Raw genomic sequence first — 23,041 nt, forward strand, 5'->3', positions numbered from 1 at the left:
AAATAACCCATTCCAGCTCATTTTCTGTCACCAAACCTTGCCTAAACTTCAGAAAAAATTCACATATGCCTTTTGTTTCCCTCCTTTGTAGCTTCAAGCCATGAATGATAGTGGAAACCTTCCCCTCCACCGGGTGATGCACAACTTGCTTGGTACTGCCAGCCTCTCTCCAGCAAAGTCCTCGCACTGCGTCTCACTCCACCTGAGTCATTCAGACACAGCGAAGGAAAAGCTGTGTTTTTATTGAGAAGGTTTCCTGGCCTCGGGTGAGGACAGACATATGAGAACAGGAGATGTAGCTCATGAAAGACACCACAGCAGACCAGTGTTAAGGCTGGAGATATTTTGCAAGCCTGTAAAATTACCCAAGACATCAAATCAGGTAAAGACCACCCAGTAGAGCCTTAAATGTCTTCCTTATGCTTTTCTTTTGGAAGCTGCATCCAATACTGCAATTTAAGTGCTCCCTTTTTAGAAGAAACTAAGCTGTTTTTTTTTTTTCTTTAATCTTTAAACCTTGCCAGAAACAGTGAAAGCTCAGAAACTCAGGGTCCTCTGTGCTTCTGGGTGAATCACCAAAGCAGGATCAGTCGATAGGTTTTTCCCAAGAGATGCTGGGTGATTCCCTAAGGTTGAAGCTCCTGCAGGTTTATGTCTCATTGCTGAACCACCTCTGTTTTCTTTCTGTTCTCTCAGCCCTGTCAGTGAGCTGCCATTCTGCTCCTGGGATGTTGCTCATGGAGAGCCTGGTCCTGTTTTAATGAGCATAATCCCTTGAGGGATCCTTCAGTGCAAGTGAGGGGGAGAAATGAGTGATAATTTATGATAACTGCCTTTGCAATTTACACCTTGGAAAATAACACTGCCTAGGGGAAGCTGAGAAGGCCATAAACGAAAGCATTGCCAGGGCAGACGTGTCATTCTGATGTGAAACCTAAAGTCTTTCCAAAGTCAGTGGGAGCTGGGGGTGGTGGAAGACAGGATTAGCATAGCCTAGAGGTGTGGGCAAGGCCCTAAGCAACCAGAACACCACAACACTTTCCCCTCAGTTTTAGCTGATGTGATAACAAGCTCTGTAAGGCAGTAACTATCGGATAATGTGTGTGCATAGTACATTTAGCACACCTTTCAGGGCTACTATAGGGACTTTGCACCAGGAAGTTTTCATCAAAGGAGAGAAGGATGACGGGAGAACGGGCTGAAACACTATTGACTCCAGAAGGTTTTGTATCAGAGTTTGGGATTCTCACAGTGAATGTTGCCAGAAATGAAATTTAGAGGAGATAGCAATACAAATGTATGTGTGTGAGCACAGACATGCACAGATATCCCAAGGCATGAACAGTGAATGGAGGAAAAGTATGCCAGGTACCACTTAGCCTCGCTGATATTCCATGATACTCTCTCTATTAGCTACAGATGGAGGGTGAAATATCTACAGTCCTCATATAGCTATCTCAGTTGAATAATTAAAGGAAAGCAGGACAATTCCAGACCTAAACCTGTGGCTGTTTGGTCCTTGAGCATGTGAAATGGAGCAGCAGGAAGCTACAAGAGAGCAATAAACAAGGATAAGCAACAGAGGTGAATCATCCCCACTTTAATAGACTTTTGGCATGGGTACTGTTTCAAGGTCTGGCTTGTCTTCTCTGAGAACTGATGAGTTTTTCAAAGCCTTGTTATGGTCAATCACCATCACAAAAAAACAGCACAAGGGTACCTGAAGGCTGATCAGTAAATATTCCAGCCACAGTGTGTGAGTATTATTTGTAGAGCTTTTGGATTTCTGCATCTATCTGAGAAGATTTAAAGACTAACAGGAAATATTTCTGTGCACTGGCACTTGGTTGATGTATTGTTAAAATATTAGAAAATCCCTGGTGTGCTTTTGGCTCATGTAAAAGCATACTCCTGAGAAATTCCTCGGCCTGGTTTAAGTGTTAAATCTGGGCCAAGAACCATTCTCTGGAGGTGGTTTGCATATATGCACTCTGTTCTGGTGGGCAAGGGAATGGACCGGGTTGGATATGGGCTGTTTCATGCCAGGTGGTGTCAGCATCAAAGCTATGTTTAATTAACCAGTAGAGATGTAACCGGAAAGTTCAATCCACCACATACCCTGACACTATCTGACTCTTAGATCTAGAAGCAAAGATGGGAGAGGATGAAGAAAATGAAATGTCTCTTCCTCTTTTCTAGGCAACCAGCAGCATGTCCTCTCACCATCTCTATAGGAAAAGTCCTGAGGGAAATGGTCCGTTTTTGTATTTTTGATACCCTTCATTAGCTTGGCTGCAGCACAACAATACTGTAGCCAACCACGCATGAAGAATTCGTATGTTTAGCATCATCTCTAGTCAGCTTCAAATTTACCCCTGCAAGACTGGCAATTGCAGGGGTGGAGGAGACCGCTTCCAGCATAAGCCTGGTGGGCCAGGCTTGAAGTGAATCCATAGGAAAACACATGAACCATGCTGCCATTCCCTGCCTCCTTCCCACTGCAGAAAGGTGGAATACAAACCCCAAAGTATGACCTCATTTGTGTTCTTGTTCTGGCCACTGGTGCTATCCCCATGTCTAAAACAGTGTTAACAGCGCTTACCACTGTTCAATACTTAAAACGACCAGGACGTGAGTTTGGTAGAGTCACATCTCCTCTCTAGCCCTCTTTCATCTTTCTGATTTTGTGTCTGTAGTCCTGTTTGGACTGAAAGCAAGTAAGCACAGTGACTGTCTCCAAACTCAGTGGAACCTCTATGATGAGATATCCAAAAGCACTTGCAATTATATTAATAATGATAATGAGTAATAGCTGGAACCTGACTGCCATCTCCAGCGCATCCTTCAATTTTTTTTTCTTTTTTTTTCCCTTTTTTTTGGTGGGGGGGGCAAAGAATAGTCAGATTTTCAGCTTTCATGACAGCTTAAGAGGAAGCAGAGCTCTTTATAGTATTGGTCTCCTCATTAACTTCTATCTCTTCCCCAATTCTGTTTTTTTTTTTGCTCAGAGACACATACCCTTCTCCATTTGTTTGTGCTTAGCACATCCCTTCGTTTGCGCTTGGATCACACAGACACACAATTACACTTCTCTGCACCATCCCTCAGATGAGCAGCTAGAATCTTGTAAGTGATTCAGGCCAGGTCTTTATGTCCTTCTAAGCAAAAGACACCTCTATTATGTATTGGATTGTGCTTAGTTCTTATGTCCCCCCATGCTGTCCCCACTGCTTAGCGCATCTACAGATGCCAGCTTAAATCATGTTCTTGTGAAAACCCAGAAGTGGCCTTAAGAAGAGCGGTGGGAGAGACAGGGGAAGGAGCCAGGTTTTATTTTTCTAGAGGTGGTCTCTCATTCGATACTTTTTTTTTTAATACCAAATTTTTATAATATGCATTCTAGCTTCACCCACTTCCTCTGTGGGAACAGCTGTCAAAACGCTGTTACATCCTAGGCTATTGCGACTCACATTAGCAGCTCTTTAGGGGTCTGGCAGAGGCTGGCTATGAGGTTTCAAGCTTGTGACTTCTCATTACTCAACTGGCAGGAAGTGTAAAGCAAGGTCAGATGGGAAGTAGAAGGCAGGGAGGTATGTTGCACGGTTTGGTGGGAGATACACCAGTGGTAACTCCTTGGCTCTCCCATCTCCAATCCCATCTCTTCCAGTGACCCACATTTCTTGCTCAAAATGACCTGAGCCAAACATCATCTGAAAGATCTGCCTGGTTCCTCAACACTTGGTGTTGATCTCATCACAGCAAGGGCCATGCATAACTCAGAGTTTATGATGTATTCTGTTCCCCATATCACCGTAGAAAATGTGAAATGTTTTTGGATGTTGGTGCTTAGGCAGTAGTGCAAAACACCAGGATTTCACAGCCTCATATGCTCAACAAGGGGGGCATTACACTTCCTACAGGGCTTGGTTATTACACACTCTGCTGTGCTGAAAGCTTTCAAATGAGACTTTTTTCTAAAAAAAAAAAAAAAAAAAAAAAAAAGAAAAGAAAAGAAAATGAAAAAGCAAAGTAGAACAAAACACGGAAGACCAAGACCCCTTGGTTTGCACAGTTCTAACTAATTTGATAAACCTTCATTTTTGGGGTGGATGTAGATAATAAGCTGTGAAAGTGTGCATAGGAAACTAATACTGGAATGATCCAGGACCTTTAAAGGTTCCGTGACACTTGTTCGAGGATGGACAAAGGTGATTCTGTGGGAGGTACTGAAGTGCCATCTCTTGGAAAGCTTTTTGAAAACCTGGATGTGATTCCACCACAGTGGAAAATAAGACTAGGAGGTAACATAAATAAATACAAGAATTTGTGCATGCATAGAAAGACGGAGGGCACCAGATAACCAGTTCTGATTTTGTGAAGTACCTTAGGAAAAACAAGCTGAAGTTTTCAAGCCCTCCCAGCAATGAAAAATGCAGTAGATATTTTTTAATAGTCTCACCCAGGACAGAAGTTATATTGAAAGGATAGCTGCGGCTAAAGCTCTTTCCAAGCTTAGTTTTTTCTGTCACACGCTCAGAAAGTCTGCCAAGCTCCTTTGGTTGGTGAGTTTTGCTTGTATGGACCATACTTTGCTGCCTCACCAGAGTGCCAAACCTTTGAGAACAAGAGGGATAGGACACAAGCATGAAGGGCAGCAAGTTTCTGCAGCATAGGAAGTTACCAGTGTTCACCTGAACTTCCATAGCTGGTTATGAGTTTTTTTCTTACCCCACCCCATGAAGCTGCTTTATACTAACTTGATTAACTGGCCACTGAAGGAAATGACAAGATGAGGCAGGGACCTCAACAGGCAGTAGCCTAGCAGGCTAGAGGAACTTAGCTGCAGCCCCTCATCAAGGCCAAGTATTGATACATGACCTTTGAATCACAGTTTTTCCTCAATTAAATTTCCTACTAGTTGCAACCCCTCTGGTCTCACCACCTCTTTTTTTTGATGGTTATCAGGAAGGACAGAGAAGAGCTCTGCTAGGTGCCACCACTGTGGCATTGTTCCATTTGGTGGCATGGTTCCATTTCTGGAACAACATGGGCTTTGTGCACCATCTATTTCAAACTTAATGGAAAAGAAGTCCCATGCTGGAGTCTGGCTTCTCCCTGACATATCAGAGCTCTCACAATAGAGGCAAGCACATGAGGTCAGCAGCCATAATGTGGTTTATGGTAACACAATCATCTTCTCAATGAACATCTACAGAGCAGACCCTTTTGTGCAGACAGTGACTTCAGAGATTTAAACACAGGATTTCAGCAGCTGACCAAAGGCAAACTGAACAAATCTTGCATGGCCAGGGTCACAACTGTTCGAACTATATCCCAAAAAGCTTTTTCTGAATTGGCTTCTCTCTCAGGATTTTATCCCCAGGGCGTATTCAGGAGATTAAAATACCAGGCCCTAGGAGTGTGGTAGACCTTCTCCAAATACAGCAACTGGAGCTATGGAGAATTCCCAAGCACCAGATGATGTTTCATTGCTCACAACCGAACTCCTCTAACCTCCCTCCACACAAAAGTTCTCTCAGTTGACAGTGGCATTACTGAACAGTCTAAGAAATCATCCAGCAGGTACCAGGAAACCTCTTTAGTAGGGCATGTAGCCCACCACCTGCTGAGCTAATCAATATCTTCTCTACCATAAGTTCTGTCTGCTGTAGGGGTTGGGGTTTTTTCCCTTTTTTTTCTTTTTTGTTGTCTTGACCAATGTGACTTCAAGTCGCTGCTGGTTGATTCCTCAGCTTTCTCCTTACCCACATGGAAAAGCAGCAGCTGTGAACCACCACGTGGCTGGGGACCAGGAAGGCAACATCTCATTGAATGCATGCATGTATGAGGAGGAAATTGTTTCTCAGAGGCTTTGCAAACCTAAATTATCCATGTTCAAGTCATTAGTTACCAGATGAACAGCAACAGGCTCCGGATATTTAAAGCTCAGCTGAAATGAATTTTAGATACCAAATAACTCCAGAAGGCCTTTGTGAGGAGAAAGACATTTGAGCAGGCAAGACAATTCACAGCCTAAGATAATGACAATGGTTGTCATTCAGCCAGTCTAAATTTGGCCACATCCTCCTTGTTCTGAGCTCCTGCCAGATACTCTATCAGAGTAACTTCGCAATCACTTCATGACAACGACATTTGGCCAAGGTATCATGACTTCTTCAGCTAAACATGATGACTAATACGATCCCATTAAAAGCTGACAGAGTCCTTCAATCTCCTGAGTTTTTTTAACCTTCTACTGCTCTAAACACTGACCTGACCCAGAGCAGCCTGTAGCAATCCTGGATCAGATTATGCTTATGTTGTTTCACCAGAAAAGCAAAAGACTTTGAAAGGGTGGTTAGAAAGCTGGAGGTTTGGCCCTGCTGTGCCACAGATGCATTACTTGGCTGGAGGAAGGTGACCCCACCATTGTGCCTCAGCCAGAAAATTCAGATAGAGATGTTTCTTTAGCCTGTAGTCATGTTATGAGACCAGCTACATTTTAGTTTGGAATGCATTAAGTTATCGTGATCAGAAGGCCAGCTCAAGAACCAAAGATGGACAGGATAAGATTTATCTCCGAGTTTACTTGGCAAGGGTTAATTGTCCCCAAAGCTGGGCTTGTTAAAGAGCTGTTTCTTGAGCTGTTGACTCTGTTTTTTTTGTAGGGAGAACAACACTTGACTGTCTCCTTTCAGAGTTGTAAGCATCTTTTTTCCTAAAACCCTGGGGGCTTTCAAGAAGGGAAGCCACCAAGGCACTCAGACAGATAAGGATCTCCACTACCCAGGAAATCAACAGGGATCTTCAGAGGTTTCCAAAATACACTGGGGTCTCACACTGGAAATACACCATTCTTCTCATCTACAGCAACAGTCCACCTACTTGATACCCTACTAGACTTTACAGCCTTTGAACAGTTACAGTAGCCATGGGTACAGAATGGCTCCATGCCCAGATGTCAAGGCAGTGCTGAGGGAGGCAGAAAGCTCCTATAACTACTGACACTGTAAACCTTTTTCAACAGAAGTGAAGAAAGAGGAGCACGCTTCAAGTATAATTTAAAATACATTTATTGTTTCATTTGTTCTGGCTTTCTTGTTATACAAAGATGTTAAATAACTTAAATACATTCTCAACAGTCACTCAGAATCAGATTTATACCTACAAGCTGTACATATGAGGTAGAGAAAAATAACTTAGGCTCCCATAAGACATTGGAAAAAAAACCAAAAAAAAAAAAAAAATACAAAAGAAAAATACTAATCCTTCATGTTAGTATTCAGTCCCCACCTCCCTTTAAAAGGAAATGCCATCCCAAGTGTGCAAAACAAATCCTAGACTTCACATTCAAGCTTCAAAGGGCATTGTTAAGAGACTGTGGTGAGGTGGGAAAAGGGAAAATTCCTATGCGAGGTTGGTGATCCCTCTTTCAGATGGGCTTATACCAAAAGAGAGTTGGCAGGGCTGCCAGATACCTGCATATAATCTTAGTCCTCAAATCAGCCTTATCTCTCTCAACTGGGAGGTCTATGTCTTAACCCCCTTCTAGAGGTGCCTAACACTGACTGAAGATGGAGATGGGGCAAATGAGGTTTGACTGGAGCTCTTTAGTGAAGGGGGATGTCTCCTGGCCTATTGCAAATGCCCCACTACACCAAACAAGCCAGTACCTCAGCCCTGCACAGCCTGACTTTCCTGAGCAACCCTGCAAAAAATGAAGGACCAGGTGGGGAAGGGGAATCTCCTGTCCCTTTGGGTCACCATGCCAAAAACAGCTTAGAAGGGCTTTGCCCATTTCTGAGAACATACAGCAACAATTGAGAAAAACGTCACGTTCAGGTGTGTCCTCAGCATGCTGAATTTTCATGTACCCAAATCATTTATGGTCTACACTTACATTCTCCCCACCCTCTCTCCTTGAAGAAAAATACTTATAGGTAGCCTACTACGGTGTTAAAAAGCTAACGGAGTTAAAACGTGCTAGCAAAATCCATTTTCTTCTCCTCACCTTTCAAAAATACTAGAGATTTCTCATTTTTGTTCAGAAATACTGTGACTTTGGAACCTGTAAATAGGTTGGTCATATCCAACCCTCCTCAGTGGTATCTGGATTAAAAAAAAAAAAACAAAAAAAACTATTCAATGTTCATATCCATGGACGTAAGCTTGACTGCTTCAGCACAGGCCAGATCTCTACAGGCATGATCCGGTGTCATACTGAGACTCATTCATGTTACATGGACTACAATGGTCATAAAAGGCACTATTCATCTTGTAGGAAAATGTTGCTTTCAAAAAATCATCACCTAGTTAGCATCCAATGAAAGCCAAGGTGAACTGATTGTGTAAGCCAGGCTCATGCTAACAAATGTGCACATAGCACCAAAAAAGCAGGGAACACAGCTTTGCTGCACCTTTTTAGAGTACAAAATAGATCTAACCTTACTTTAAGGAAGCCTTTTAAAGAATTTTAAGGAAGGCAGATGAATAAAGGCTGGCTGACCATGAAAAATCTTCAGAAATTTTTTAGGCCCTATCCAGGTCTCCAAATCAGCAACCCCCAAAGCTCTCCTGAAAAGACATAGCTTACAACTCATCCTGTCCTTCTAAAGGAGAACGAGAAGCTTCCTGGATTCCAGCGGACCAAGTTCCAGGGCTACAACTTTACACTACCTCATTCAAGTCGAAAAGAACAGCTTGTGCTAGATCAAGCCTAGAATTTGGTCCTCTTCATTTCAACTTCCCATGCATTCAGATTTTCTTTTCTTTTTTTTTTTTTTCCTTCAACAGCTTTCACAAGAGCCAGTCTTCCCACCTTACTGAGATCAAGGGTAAAAATCTAGTTATTGAAAACTGTTTCAGGCTTTCCTTCCTCCAGAGCCATCCCAAGACCAGGAATCAAAATTAAAGAAGCTTGAGGTTTCTGGGTAGGTTTTTGTATTTCAATTACAAGCTACTGATTCTGTCACTCTTCGTAAGAAATTTTTAGTGTCAACCATCAGAAAAAAAAAAACTCTGTGGACTAAACACTGCTGGTTTCACCAACTAAAGTCTTTCGAGAGCTGGAAGACAATGGAAATGTAATGTTTAGGACTTGTTTTGCACATCTCCACATCCAGTATATATGAGTCAGTCACACAGAATAGAAGCTTGTTAAAAAACAGATGACGGGTGCAACAATTATTTGTGTGGGTTTTTATTTCTTTTAATAGAAAATTCTAATATAAAACAGCAAACATTTTCAGTTTGCCTTGTTTACAAAAATATTATATATATTTTTTATATTTCTGACATAACTAAATGCACTATTCAATAAAAATATTCTTCCATCAGCTAACTTCTCTTTTAAAAAAATTAATAAAAAAGTTATATAAATAATGGTTGCACCCCCTCCCACCCCAATACTGATCTTGCAAATCTTGCTGGATCAGCTTAGGAGAACCCACACTTTGACACTTTTGGGGAGAAAAAAGGGTGAAAGAGGATCAGATACAGACTTCCCCTACACCCATCCATCCTTCTCCAGTTATATCTGCTGCAAAAATCTGTTTCTATAGAGCAGAAGAAAAAGGGGAAAAGTTGCTTTACACTTTCATTATGAAGTGCCATCATGAAAAATTCAGGGCCCGAATCTACTCTTGTAGTAGTTTTACAAGAATGAACAATTCTACTGGGTTGCGTTGGAGATCATACGATGTGACAGTAGAATTGGCCTCCCTGGAAAAATCCAAATTCATATAGCTGGAATCAAAAGCGTTTTGCAAGACATTACTCGATGTTTTATAGAGGACTTCAAGGCCTCCTGACCTAGGATTTTCTAAACTTGCACATGGAGGAGCACAAGCAGAAGTCCTTGCTCAGTCCTGCAGTTTAATTCAACCCCACACACAACCCTTCCCAGCAGAAAACCCAACTCAGGTACTTGAGAGACATTTGAGAGAGTCTAAAAACATTTCTACCAGCTGCTACTTGTTTCATCCTAATCAAGCTCCATTGGATTTTTCCAAAAAAAGGCTCTACCCCCCATTCTTTCTTCAAAGATAAGGCAAGCATCAGAAAAACCTGGAACTTAACACAACCTCCCCAAAACACACACAAAAAGTTTGGAGATGGGGAGAAGAAAATAACCCACATATGTTTTACCACCCTAGGTCAAAAGGCCAAGAAGACAAGTTCTCCTGATTTCAGAGTGTTAGTATATTTTATACATTGCCTATACATTTAACACATGTGCCTCGCTACTATTTAGTTATTTATATTTTTTTTTAACCACAGGAGAATAAACCTTGCTATTTACAAATATATAACAGGCAAGTAATATATCCACATTAACATAAATACAATTTGTTTTTGTGTCTTTTTTTTTTTTCTTTTTTTTAAATACTTACAGAAAGCATCCAGGCTTCAGTGCGTGAATTAATACACAGAAGAGCTCTTTCACTCAGTAGTTCATTCACTCTTTGCCTCTTTCTTCTATTCAGACTCTTGACAGTCTGCCTTATTTGCCCACCCATCTCTCCCCCCTCTACGGCCAAACGCCACCAGGCTATCTATCCTACCCCATCTGTCGCAGGCATTTTCGCTATAATGATATCAATGCCAACATTGCCCTCTCTTCTGCATCTAGGGACTCATTCTCCTCTCACACCAGTGCAATATGGAGTTACTCCAGCGAGGTCAATGGAGACAGAGACACCAGTGAAGAGAAGGAAAATGAGGCCCATGGTTTAAATATAACAATAATAATAATAATAATTAATAATAATAATGCACATAAATTGTGGCCCATTCTTTCATTAAGAACAAATATTTTAAAAAAAAGAATGGGCCTAAAACTAGTAATTCAGACCCCAAAACCCTCATGTTTTGAGCAGGTTTGGATCCAGCCTTACTTTGGAGGGGCAAGAACTATTCTAACACACATACAAAAACGTAACAGTGAGTTTGCACATATGTGTGAGACGGGGGCGGGGGGGGCGGAGAAGAGAATTTAACATAATACCACATTGAAACCAAAAGAAGGTCCTTCTGAAGGGCTTTACAATAAATAAATGTTCGTTCAATATTTATATACATATATATTTATGTGTCTGCATGCGTGTATACATATACACGCATGCATACACTGAATAATAGGTTTCTATTCAGTTCATTTTTTTAAACCATTAGATAAACTGCTCGTGTGTGACTTTCAAAATGGTGCATCCCACAGAAGCTGCGAGACCCTCCTGCAAATTCTCTGCGTTGAACGCCCCACTGAGCCCTTGCCATGGTGGATGCAACAAACGCTGTGTGTGGATTCCTCCTTCTCCAGCACTACTCTATCTCCAGAATCGTACAGCAAATCAAAAAAGAAAAAAAGAAATCAAAAAAAGAGCCATTATGTTTCACTTTGCAGGACCACAGCGCTATTAACGGTAACATCCTGTCCCTCCCCAGTCCCCTACCTTAAAATTTGAAGACAACAGAGCCAGACTGGGCTGCAGTTGTTTGTTACCAGGAAAAACAATCTTTTCTCCTCCCAGTAGATGCACATGAAAAGCTTAAATATTAGTGGCTACTATTTGGGGAAAGAAAAAAAAATGAAAGAAAAACAACACCTTGAAAAATAATGGTCCATCTTGGAAAACTCTGTTCTTTTTGCTTGGCAAACATCTACCACTTCTTGAAAAATTCCAGTCAGTTTTCCTCTTTTGAAAATCAGACTAATGCTTTATAAAGCTATCTGAAATTGTTGCTACTGGACAATCAAAAATCGCTACCAAAAAAAATGCCCTCCGCTCTCCAGTGTTTCCTTAGAAAGCTTCGTTGAGGCATTTACAGGTTGCTTCCAGTCCAGAAGCATTTTTATATGACTGAAGAATATTGCCACATCAAGTGCTGGATTATAACTATCTTCTTCAAAGGGAAAAAAAAAAGCTGAAGGTTGTCATCTGTTTCACTGCGTCAGAGCTCTCTACCACCGCAGTTGATTTCTGGCTTCTCTGCCCACTCAACAGGTTGTCTCGGTGTCAATTGGCTGTTTAGAATCCGATAGTTGGTTACCATTTAGAGTTGTATTTTCGAAATACAGTTCTCAATCTAGTGGTTAAAAAAAAAATCCTAAGGTCATAGGGTTGTGTCATGTACCACTGCCATGGTTTAGAGTAAATGGAATGATGACCTAATAAAAGAAAAGTCAACTCCTCCAAAGGTCCGATCCAGTCCAAAACGGCTGCTATACAATGCAAGATGGCACTGTGTTCCAAGATGCATGGGAATTTCTCTTGTCCTACTCAGAAATGCACATCCAAATTCAGCTGACGTAAGAGGAAAAAGTTCCAGTTTTGATTTCCGAAGCAGTCTCCACAGGGTGAATTAAATCAGCAAGAGGTGGGAAGAAGAGAAACATACATCATGTACAAAGTGAAAATAAAACAAAAGTAGTGGTTTCTTTAAAAAATAAAAATTAAGACAGTGATAGTGCTAAAGAAACTGCATCTGAAGAAAATACTTTTTTAAAAAAAGCAATTGGACTGAAGGGGACAGGCACGTCTGGTTTCATACTGTCTTCCCAACCTCTTTCTTGGATAAATTTCCATCTCAACAACATGATGGACCCAACATTTTTGGAGCTACTTTGGTGATCAGAGCACGTGGATACAGAGCTGTCATTAAAAAGCTTACCCTCCAGGTGGGTCTCTTTCAGAGCCTTGTTTGCTGGATGTGCAGAAATTCCGCTAGAGGAACAATCAGAGCCGATTCCGCTTACCCCCCACACACATCTCCAGTTTCAGAAGGAAAAAATGACCACTTCCTCTACCACCACATTTAAAGCAGAAAGGTCTGTCTTTCTTATCTGCTCAGCTCTCTAGGCAGTCAGGTAAGCTTCAGGAATAAAGTAGTACAGGTCACACAGTTGTTTATTCCAAAGAGAATATATTAGCCCAGGAGTCCATGGAGGATTGGTGAAATGATCAAGATTTTCCACGGATAAATGATCCGTCAAAACTGTGTGGATGACTAAAGGTGAAGGTCAACTGGTGTCTTACCCCAGTGTGACAGGCACTTACTTCCACATGGTTGGACCTCATTAAAATTCAGTCTACAGGAAAAAAAACAAAAACAAAAAACAGCAACACAGCTGGGTCACCTGTACCCTACAAAGTGCTTATGTCTCAACATAGCTTTCAGATCCCAGAAGGTCAGTCAAACCCTGTTTGGTTTTCATACGTAGTTCTCATAGACCGCGATTGCCCATCACTGAGGGTAGCCATTAGGTAGAAGACACGTTAGTCCTTGCAGGTATAAACCTCTTCTCTCTGGGTGCATTGCTTGCATTCCACGTAGCAACACCAGCGAACCTGGCACTGGCACGGACGGGTGACCACCCGGCTCTGCGTATTGTGCCCTCGCCCACAGCAGATGCTGTCACAGTTCTTGTCCTTGTAACATTTCCTTCCCGAAGTCCCAGGCGAGTATCTACTCATCAGACAGAAGCTCGGGGAATCGTCAATGTAGACGAGATCCGTAGTCCTTGGGATTTGATCACTGTGACCAGGGATGGACTTCTTGGGTGGGGAGATGTCTCCTTCCCCCGTGGCCTCATTGGTAGTGCTGCCCACTTTGAGCGATGTCTCGTATTTCTGCTTCAGCTGCTTCCCTATTTCGTGGAATGGAGAGAGCTGCCTCCAGCATGTTCGGACAGTGCAGGATCCAGATACGCCATGGCATTTACAGGTCGTCTCCACTCCAGCTTTGATGACCTGTGAACACATACAGTCCCAAAAGAAAATCAATTATGGAAGAAGAAATTAGAGCATGGAACAAAAAGCCTGTCTCCTAGAAGATAATCCTGGAATCCAGAGTCGATGACAACATAAATCTACCTGTTGGAAGAGGCTAGCAAGCACACACTAGAGGAAGTGCTTGTTTTAGAAGAGTCTTAGTTTCCAGAATATGACACTTTGCATTACTTGGCTAGTTAATGATATTAAGTACAGTGTTCAAAGGCTGTCTGGTACTGGCCTGCAAGGCTGGCACTCATCTAGTCAGTTTTGAATCTGTGATGCAGCTAAGAGATTAAATAATATAAATTTTAATACCTATTCATATTTTAATAAGAGTAAGGAGATAAGATAAAACAAAAGTGGAAGGAATACAGGCCTACCTCGCTTAACTATATCACCAATATTAACCCATCACCTTAAACTCCACCTTCGAGAGGAAGAGGTACTTACGCCTTTACCAGGGCAGACAGGATGTGATCTTTTGTTATAGGATTTCAATTTGTACCTCCAGCTGGTACACAGCTAAAGTTCTTGGACAATTAAGTTTTCTTTTCCTAATGCCTTTTCCCACATACCACCAGCAGTCTGCAAAACACTCGCTCATCTCCATGGGTGGGTTAGCCAGGGTCCAGCAATTCTCTTGCTTTACAAACTATTTCCTTGTGTGCTGGTGGTATACTTAAAACTCTGCCAACCCCTAACACACCACGCAGATGATGAAAACACAACTGCTATGTTCCAAAACACTGGTTTAATGGAGAGAAGCAAGAAAGCACTACTGAACACACGCAAGCACACCGGTGGCGATATATCCTTCAGAACACGAACACGGACCACAGGAACATTTTCCACACCACGCAGGAGTCTACCTTAAACGCGCATAGCTCCCAATTAACAGCACAGGCTCAGTGGAAACGTGGTTAAGATGTGCTGCTTCCAAGCACTGAGATTAGGCATAAGCATCCTACCCTGTTCACTCTGTGGCTGAGGAGAAATCTTCACGTAGCTGAAATACATAGAGCCCTCGAGAGCAACGGCACATACCTGGATCATCACCACCAAAATCAACAACTCCAAAAACATCCAGGTAGCTTCCATATCCCCAAACCTTGCTCAGGATCCTGTTCTGGAATGTGGCACAATGTCCAAAAGGAGCTGCTGTTTCTTTTCTGACAGCAATGAAGAAGGCTGTATGTGCTCTTAAAAACACAGAGTGCCATTTCTCACTGGCCAAAAGCATGTTTAGTGAAGCACATTTTCGTGTATTCTGAAACCCAAAGCTTTCTCAGTCTCTTCTGTGCCTTCCCTTTCTCTGAAAAATTAAGATATGAAGAAACGGAAAACAGACCTTTGTGTGAAGGATTCAGTAATTCCAGGTGCTTTAATGCAGCCCCTAGGATTTACTCTGCCTGTGGCACCAGCTGTAGGCAGCTTGTACGGGAATCTGGCTTCTCACACAGAGTTTTGAGAGAAAAGCTTGAAAACCAGGCTGGCATTACTGTGAGAAGAATCCATCTCACAGAGTTCTTTCTTTGCAGCCTGCCAGGCAGCAACCCCTGGGGGCTATGGCAGGGCTGATGGATGTGGGGAGGACTGGGGGAAGCCAGTCTTCAGTCTTCATACAAAGTTAGGATAATAGGGCTGTCACCCTGCAGAAAAATAAAGGGCAATTTAAATTCCCAGTTCTGGCCATAAGATGAGACCCACTGTGCTGAAAAGGGTCTATCCCACCATCTATCCCATCATGAGCAAACAGGAGATGCTCCATGTTGGGATGAAGAAACTCAACTTCTGCCTTGATGCTTCAGTAGTGCCTGATGGCAAGCTCATCTTGCCCACCCAAAGGCAAGATCTGACCAGAGAGCAAGGCCACAGGTCATCTACACAGAGCAGGACCCACTAGACAGAAGAGCCACTTAGGTAAATGCTGTACAGAGCTTCTGGGGAAACGATGAAGGGGAACAGCATCACTTAGGCATGTGGGGGGGTTGCTGCACCCAAATGTTGTCTACACAAGCCACTATCCATGAAGGAACAAGCTGCAGGGTTTGAATCCCAGTCTAGCTAACTTCTATATTTGTAGATCTTCTACAATATATTCTCAATTAGGATGGAAACATTTGATTCTCTCCTTTGCCTTTCCATAAAAAAGCTGAGCACTTATGACAAGGTCTTCAAACTCAAGATGGGGAACATAGGGAAGGCATTCAAACTTTTGGAAACTGAAGTGGATTCTGACCCCTCCAGGCCAGGACTTTGATGTTTCACACTATCCCTACCTATACCTGTTCACTACAACTTTCAAGAGTAAGGCTTGCTTTAAAATCCTTTTCTAATTCTTTTTCAAATTTTAAAATTCGAACGCTCTTGAAGTGAGTACTGTTACTAGAAATAAGGCCCAGCTCGCTGATCCCCAAAGGAAGGATCTTGTTCATGGTATATATATATGTATAAAAAAAAAAAAAAAAAAAAAAAAAAAAAAAGTGTGATTTATTCCCAAAGCATAAGCTCCCCCAATATAGGGAGATTTACAGACTATGGTGCCCCTTCCATGGAGATAGCTCCCTCCTGACCACGCATCAGGATAAAGCCAAAATGCAGAAGGAAGAGTAGAGCCAGTAGAATACTGTGTTCACATAGGAAATGGAGGGAACAGAAAGAGAACGTTACCTTCAACAGCAATATCAAAAAGAGAAGAGAATAAAACAGAGTTTTTCATCTTGGTGACAAGGATGGTACCAGTTCTCCAGATGCTATAAAGGACCCCATGTTCAAAAACTGAGTGATGCTAGTAAAGGATCCCATCTTTTTCAAATCCAGCTGCAATAACAATGCTTCTCAACACAAAAGCACATCCATCTCTTTATAAAAGGCATCTGAACGTTCTCCCCCATCTCCAGAGAGAGATTTACTCCTAGGACTCCTCTGTGGGCAACATGAGAGCAGACACATTATATGGATGGTCACAGATAACCTGCATTTTGCCCAAAGATTACAAACAGATATTTATATTTCCAGTTCTCCCTTCTCCCCCTTCTCCCAAAATAGTTTACATTTTGACTTTAAATGAGTACCTACAACCAGTCCTTAAAATAGGAAGTCAGAACAGAGTCTGTTTTATAGAGCTGCCTCCTGTCAAGGTAACATTAAGGAGTGCCCTTCCTGTGGACATCTACAATATCTAAAAAAGAAAAAAAATCTCCTCTTCTCTGCTCATTATGGCATCTGCCTATGTTATGGTCTCATGACAGCAGAGGACTGGCTGCAGTCTGTTTCCTGATCATCCAGTTCTTCATTATTTGGCGGCCTAAGTCCCACTGAGCAACATGTGCAAATGTGCAATAGGTCATGGACTCGGAATTGGGGTCTGGCCCAATCCTGACATTACAGAGACATTTTTAGAAAGACACTATGCATAATACAGCCTTCAGCAAAACCTGGCCAATGGTCACACTTCATTCCTGTGACAGCCAAGACCTTTCCAAATGCAATCCAATAATACACAGTAGCATTGAAACAAGTGATGGGTTACAGAGAGAGATGTGTTACTGCTTATTGTACTCAGCTGGGCCAGCTTGGTTAGGGGCTGTCACGCTTTGCATGCCAAAGCGTCTAGCCAACTCTGCAAGAAATCCCACAATGTTAGACAGGAGCGTACAGAACACATTTCAACACCAGGAGGAAAAAGGAAAAAAAAATCACCCTTACTCTCTCATGTAAAGTCACATTACACTGGTTTGAGAGCTAGGTTTGTGTGAAACAAAGCTCCTATACCTTATTTCATGCTCAGACCATCAGCAAACTGGGCAAAATTGTTGAGATACTGGCCGAAGGGCAATACACTACAGTCATTCATCAGTTCAGGCTTTTCTCAACACTTCCACCTCCCCTAATCCATTTGCATCTGCTCCACCCAAAGAAGGAGACAACCACCAATTGTACAGGAGACAGGAAAGCAAATAACCACAGAGAATAGACTCAGCTGGTACACATCCTCCTGCGCGCAGGCTTGACTGGATTTAGAGTCAGCTGAACAAGGCACAGTCATGAAATGGGGAAAGGAAACCTGAACACATGGCTGTTCCTTGTCAGGAGCCACCTCTCTGGACCTCAGTGTGAAAGTTGACATTGCAGGTCCAGCATATCCCACGCATCCACATGGGGCTGGTACATATGACACAGTAAGTGTTGGAAACCCAGGTCCTTCTGGATTGGCAGCTTGTACATGTCAGGAGACCTTCAAGTAGCAACAGATATGTAGGTGCATCATACCCTCCAGTCAGGGCTGAGCTCACCAACTCAGACATGTGAACGCAGGTGCCTACATCTGAGAAACGCTTCTAAACCCCTGTTTGACTCAGTAGAGCCAAGATTGTCAAGGGATCCTGCAGAGATTCTGCTCACACTGAAGCAGACACCTGCACTTGCTCAGCTAAGCAGCTCTCCAGGATCCACCAATGTGCTGACTCCATCTCCACAAACTAACAGGAGCTTAGGGACCCTACTTATATGGATGCACCTAAGTTTAGCTGTCTTAACCTGTGGGCAGGTATCTTACCCTCAGGGCAGGATTCAGGTGTCTAAATGTCATCATCCAGCATTATTTTTAGGTACTGTAAGATATTACACCATGCTTCTAGCTGCCTCTCCAGGAGCATAAAGGTCTCTCCTATATGCTGTGTCCTAACTGCCAGGGCATCTCAAATGATACCAGATGCCTACATTTAGGTAAATGAATCCCGTTCTCCTTGTCTGAGCTTAAAAAGCAATGAGCAAAGCCCCTAATGAGTCCTAGATTTTTTTAAACCTGTTCTGCTTCTACCTCCACATTGACTAGCAGCTATGGCAGCTATAAGAGCTCAGATGTCACATAGTGGTGGGCCAAGGCACAAAGAGTTTCTATTGTCCCAAGTTTCATGAACACACCATTTCATGAAATGCAGACTGTGGATTTTCACATGGCCTCTGTGCAAGTACGGTGCATCCCAGCTGATCTTCTTTGAAGAGCCAGGGTAAACTCAGGAATACTACAAAGCAGCTCTAGTAAAAATCCTAGAGAAATTTCTCCCCCCAACAGCCTTCCCTTGCTGTCACAGGGCAGTTGCTAAAGCAAATGTGTGATGGAAAATTGCTGCCTATTGGCTCTGACGTGCCCTGAAGCCAAAACCAATCCCTGCAAAACCCTTCTGTTTCCCATAGCTTTCCCCACCCTCCATGAAGAGCTTCCTCCTCTTGTTGCAGGGTCCTGTCAAAGACTCTTCATCCATCTTCTTCCAAAAAGCACAGCAAGACTTAGCCCAGTGAAAAGTCATTACGTTTCTTGAAGCAGTGTTGCAAAAACCTCTTCTGGTCAGGTCCCAGGACAAATGGGCAAATAACTGTCACACTTCCAACACTGGAAGGACTTCCAAGCTAGAATAGCTTAGCCCTTATTGCCAAAAAAGCTCTAGCGCATACAGGGCAAGAAAGGACTTTAACACAACTGTATCATTTCAAGCAACATAGGTAACTCGTGTTTTGTTTTTGAGGCATGTCATAGTTCAGAGCCTGATCTGCCTGTATCCCACATGGACTTCAGTCTCTTGCACGCACACAGCATCACTGCATATTACTAAGCATACTTCATCTGTGCCATGGTAAATGGTCACATGCATGCTTTTATCTTGTTATAGACATGAAGGAAAATATCTTAGCTTAGATCTAAAGCACAGCATGTTTGCTGCTGTGGTCTAACCACCACCGCCAGCAGCCACAGCTAGTGCAACTCAGCTGATGTGTGATAACCCAAAAAGGAGCAACAACTGCGCATTTGAATCCTTATTATGTTATTTGCTGCAGAGAACTTCACCATGAAACTAAAGTTGAACAAAGCTAACCAATGGGAGATGCATAAGACCACACGCTGAAATTTTATCTTCCCACTCTTACCTGAGCATCCTAGCTAGTCTAGCCCTCTTACAAATAGGACAGCAGTCCGGGAGGAAAACAACACTATGAACAAATTAGTTCTGTCTCACAAATAAAAATCCCCATTGATCTTGTCTTGAGAATACCAAATTCCGACAAAAGCACAATGAGGAAAACAATTACGATACAGCAACACTGAACCTTCTTTACTGCCGGCTGCGCAGAGGAAATTAGATAGTACTGCGGGACCGCCTGCCCAAATAGCTTTGTAAGAGCCATAGGGAAAAGGGATCACAGCAGAGCATTGCTATGCAACATGTAATCCTTCCTCACAACAATAGTTTGCTACGAAGCTCAGACTAAGTGCCCCCGTAATGATCAGTCTCAGACATGCTGCAACACACAATTTCTCAGTGTTTTAGCTGAAACGCTGAGGACAGATTGCCATTCATTCCCAGCTGGGTCACGGGGCTCTGGCGGTGGTTTTCAGACAACTCTTGTCTGGGCAGCAGCAGTCTGAAGCAGCCACGCAGCCATGGGAATTCCTCGGTTATCGTTTTCGCTGTCGTCATGGCTGGTCTGCGGCTCCAAAGCTTCAAACCATTTGCCATGGTTTGGGGGAGAACAGGGAGCAGATGAACGTCTTAGAGTTAGCTCATCCAGGAAAAAGCGTGCTCTTGCCTAGCATTACTTCAGACAGGACTTTGAGATGTTTCTTTTTAAAATCAAAATCCTTCCATCCTCTATATGCATATAACTCCTTTAATTTAAACACACTTGGTTATTCTCTCAGCTCAAATATTAATGTTTGTTTGGACAAGAGCCGCAGTCCCAATTTTTAAGTACCCAAACCACAGCAAGGTCAGATTTGTCCCTTAACACTGGCCGTTACCATTGGTTTAAGTATGAGAATTTCACAGACTGTCAGGATTTTTCTTTTCTCTTTATTTTTAAAAAGTCCTTTTTTTTTTGAGCTTGTTCTCAAACTTATTTTCCAGAGCTTCTCCTTTCCTTTATCCTTCCTTTTACAAGATTTCAGTGAAAAATGAGTTAAAAATTGAGCAGTGAAGAAGCACAGAATAACATAACCCTACTTTAACTTGAGAACTTTAAACATAATTCATTCTTCCTTCAGTATTTCTAACATTTTTCACATTCTGAAAAAGCTCTACATAAACAACTAAGTCCAATTCCTTATGGGATACAAACCAAAAAAAAAAAGTTTGGATTTCCAGGCTTTAGACTTTGGCTGAGCCAATCTCAATCTAAAGGAAGGAAGATTTCCACAGAGTATGCTTCTGTATTCCTACCTGTCACAACCTGGAGCAGTTAATACCAGTAGTCGCCCTGCAAGCTGACCTCTATACGCAGAGTCAGGAGCTAGCCTTATCGAGGCCAATATTTGTTAGGTTTGATTTGCTTCTCAATAAAAGTATGATGCTAAATTTCATGCAACAAATGCATCCCTAAGGATACGGGGTACATTTTGTCACCTGCTTCTTTTCAAGCACCAACTATATTATCAGGCTAATATGGATTTGTCTTATGAAAAAGGGCAATTTTTCAAACACTCTTTTTGAAGGTGTTAAGAAAAAAAAGAGAGAGAGAGAGATTAGCACTTACAAAGCCTGTTCAACAAGCTCTGGAGCCTGTAATCATGTCTGCTAGTGGGAGCGGTGGAAGACAGGATGGGCAATGCTTGGAAACACTGTCTCTACAAGAGGAGTCCAGAGAGCAGGTCTCTGCTTTGCTAGACTTGTGTGACCTTTAGGAAGTCACTTAATCTTTCTAGGTCTCAATTTCCATCTGCAAAATGGAGCAATGAAGAGGGTGCTGTGCTCTGAAAGCATGTTACATGATACCTCATGAGTTCCTCAGACAGATGATAGCTGGACAAACATCTACCTGATATGGAGAGTCTGCCTCCACAGTGGGAGGCATGCTCAACCCTTGCTATCCCTGCCAACGCTGCCTAAGGGAAGAGTCATTCTTCATGCAGACTTCCAAAACAAGTCAACAGTAAGGAAGACGCTACACACTTTCTGCTAACCTCTTCAGAGCATCCCCTATGGTTTCAGGGACATGTGTATAATATGTCTCATGGCAGGTCTAGATTTGAACCCTACAGCAACAAGTGTGAGGTGGATCCTTTGGAAACATCTGTATAGTCCACATAGACCAAAATGCTTGGATTGATATCATGTGAAAACAATTCAGAAAATCCCAAAGAGGGAAAGAGTTTCAAAGGGGGATATTGCCTAAAGACAGACTTTTCAGTGGAAATTCTTTGGTTCTTTATTTCTATCCTCCCATTGTTTTCTACTAAGCACCCTTGGCTCTCAAAGAGACTGTCATTTACAACCTTGACGTGAGGGTCCTGAAGGCAAAGGTTTGTGTCCCTCAGTCTGCAAGGACAAAGGAAAAAGGGGAATAACATGATTTTTTTTTTCCCTTGGGTAATAGCAGCCCCCTTTAATAGTGCCCCTTGGATCTGTAAGACATGCTTGACCAGACATACCTCTGGAAGAGGTCAGCACTCCTGGGATTAAGAAACTTAGCAACGCTGCAGAGAGGGAGTTGGAAAGTCATGTTTAATGATACTTTGCTGAGAAACTGGGCAAATTTAATTAAAACATCACTTACTCAAGCCCAGTGGAACTAATTGAGTGCTCTAATATTCCAACTTTTCATTAATGGGTTACAAAAGAGGGCTGTACTTGTGTGTACACGGAGGGGAGAAAAGGGGGAGGACATAGAGAAGAGAGCCTTAGCAAGGCTGCCTGTGCTTCATTTAATACAACCAAGAAACTTCATTGCTGGCAACTGAGCTCTAATACAGTTGACTTCTCTCACCACTGCCACCCCCAATCCCCTTGACACATACACAGCTCCCCCAACACACACACTCTCCACCCAAACCTCCGCTGAAAGAATAGCTGAATGAGCTAGAGTAGATTTGGCAAAGGAAGGGAAATTGCTTTTTTAATAAGTGGCCTATTCAGAGCTCCTACTTTTCAATAAAGAGAAGGCTGGAGAAGTCCTGGTCTAATTACCTCATCCTCACGCTAGACAAGCTCACTCTTTCATTAGCGATTGAGGTCATATCATATAACTTTGTGAGCCATCATGGGCACAACATGTTCGGTGATTATTTTGTTGGTTGTAGCAAAATTACAGTTGACCCATCAAGGTTGTAAAAAAACAGAAGCATTAATTAATTAAACAAGAACGTCTACCAAGAGACACTAAAACTAGGCGGGATAGGATAATGTCACTTTCAGAAATACGCAGATTGTTTGCTGGTGTGACACCATGGAGAAACTGCCGTGTTGACCAGAAGGCAATAGTCGGTCGCCAAATCA

At 42.5% G+C, this 23,041-nt stretch overlaps 1 protein-coding gene across 1 annotated transcript in view; it reads right to left on the reverse strand.

Annotated features, from left to right (window-relative positions):
* Nucleotides 1-12,797: 12,797 nt before the first annotated feature.
* WNT9A (Wnt family member 9A) overlaps nucleotides 12,798-23,041 on the reverse strand; it is a 56,372-nt gene continuing 46,128 nt past the window's right edge. The window contains exon 4 of the mRNA XM_062567635.1: nucleotides 12,798-13,748. Coding sequence (XP_062423619.1) covers nucleotides 13,275-13,748 — 474 coding nt within the window. The 3' untranslated portion in view covers nucleotides 12,798-13,274. The remainder of the gene's footprint in view (nucleotides 13,749-23,041) is intronic.

Source organism: Rhea pennata, chromosome 2 (genome assembly GCF_028389875.1).
Source record: "Rhea pennata isolate bPtePen1 chromosome 2, bPtePen1.pri, whole genome shotgun sequence".
In the NCBI taxonomy this organism is placed as follows: domain Eukaryota; kingdom Metazoa; phylum Chordata; class Aves; order Rheiformes; family Rheidae; genus Rhea; species Rhea pennata.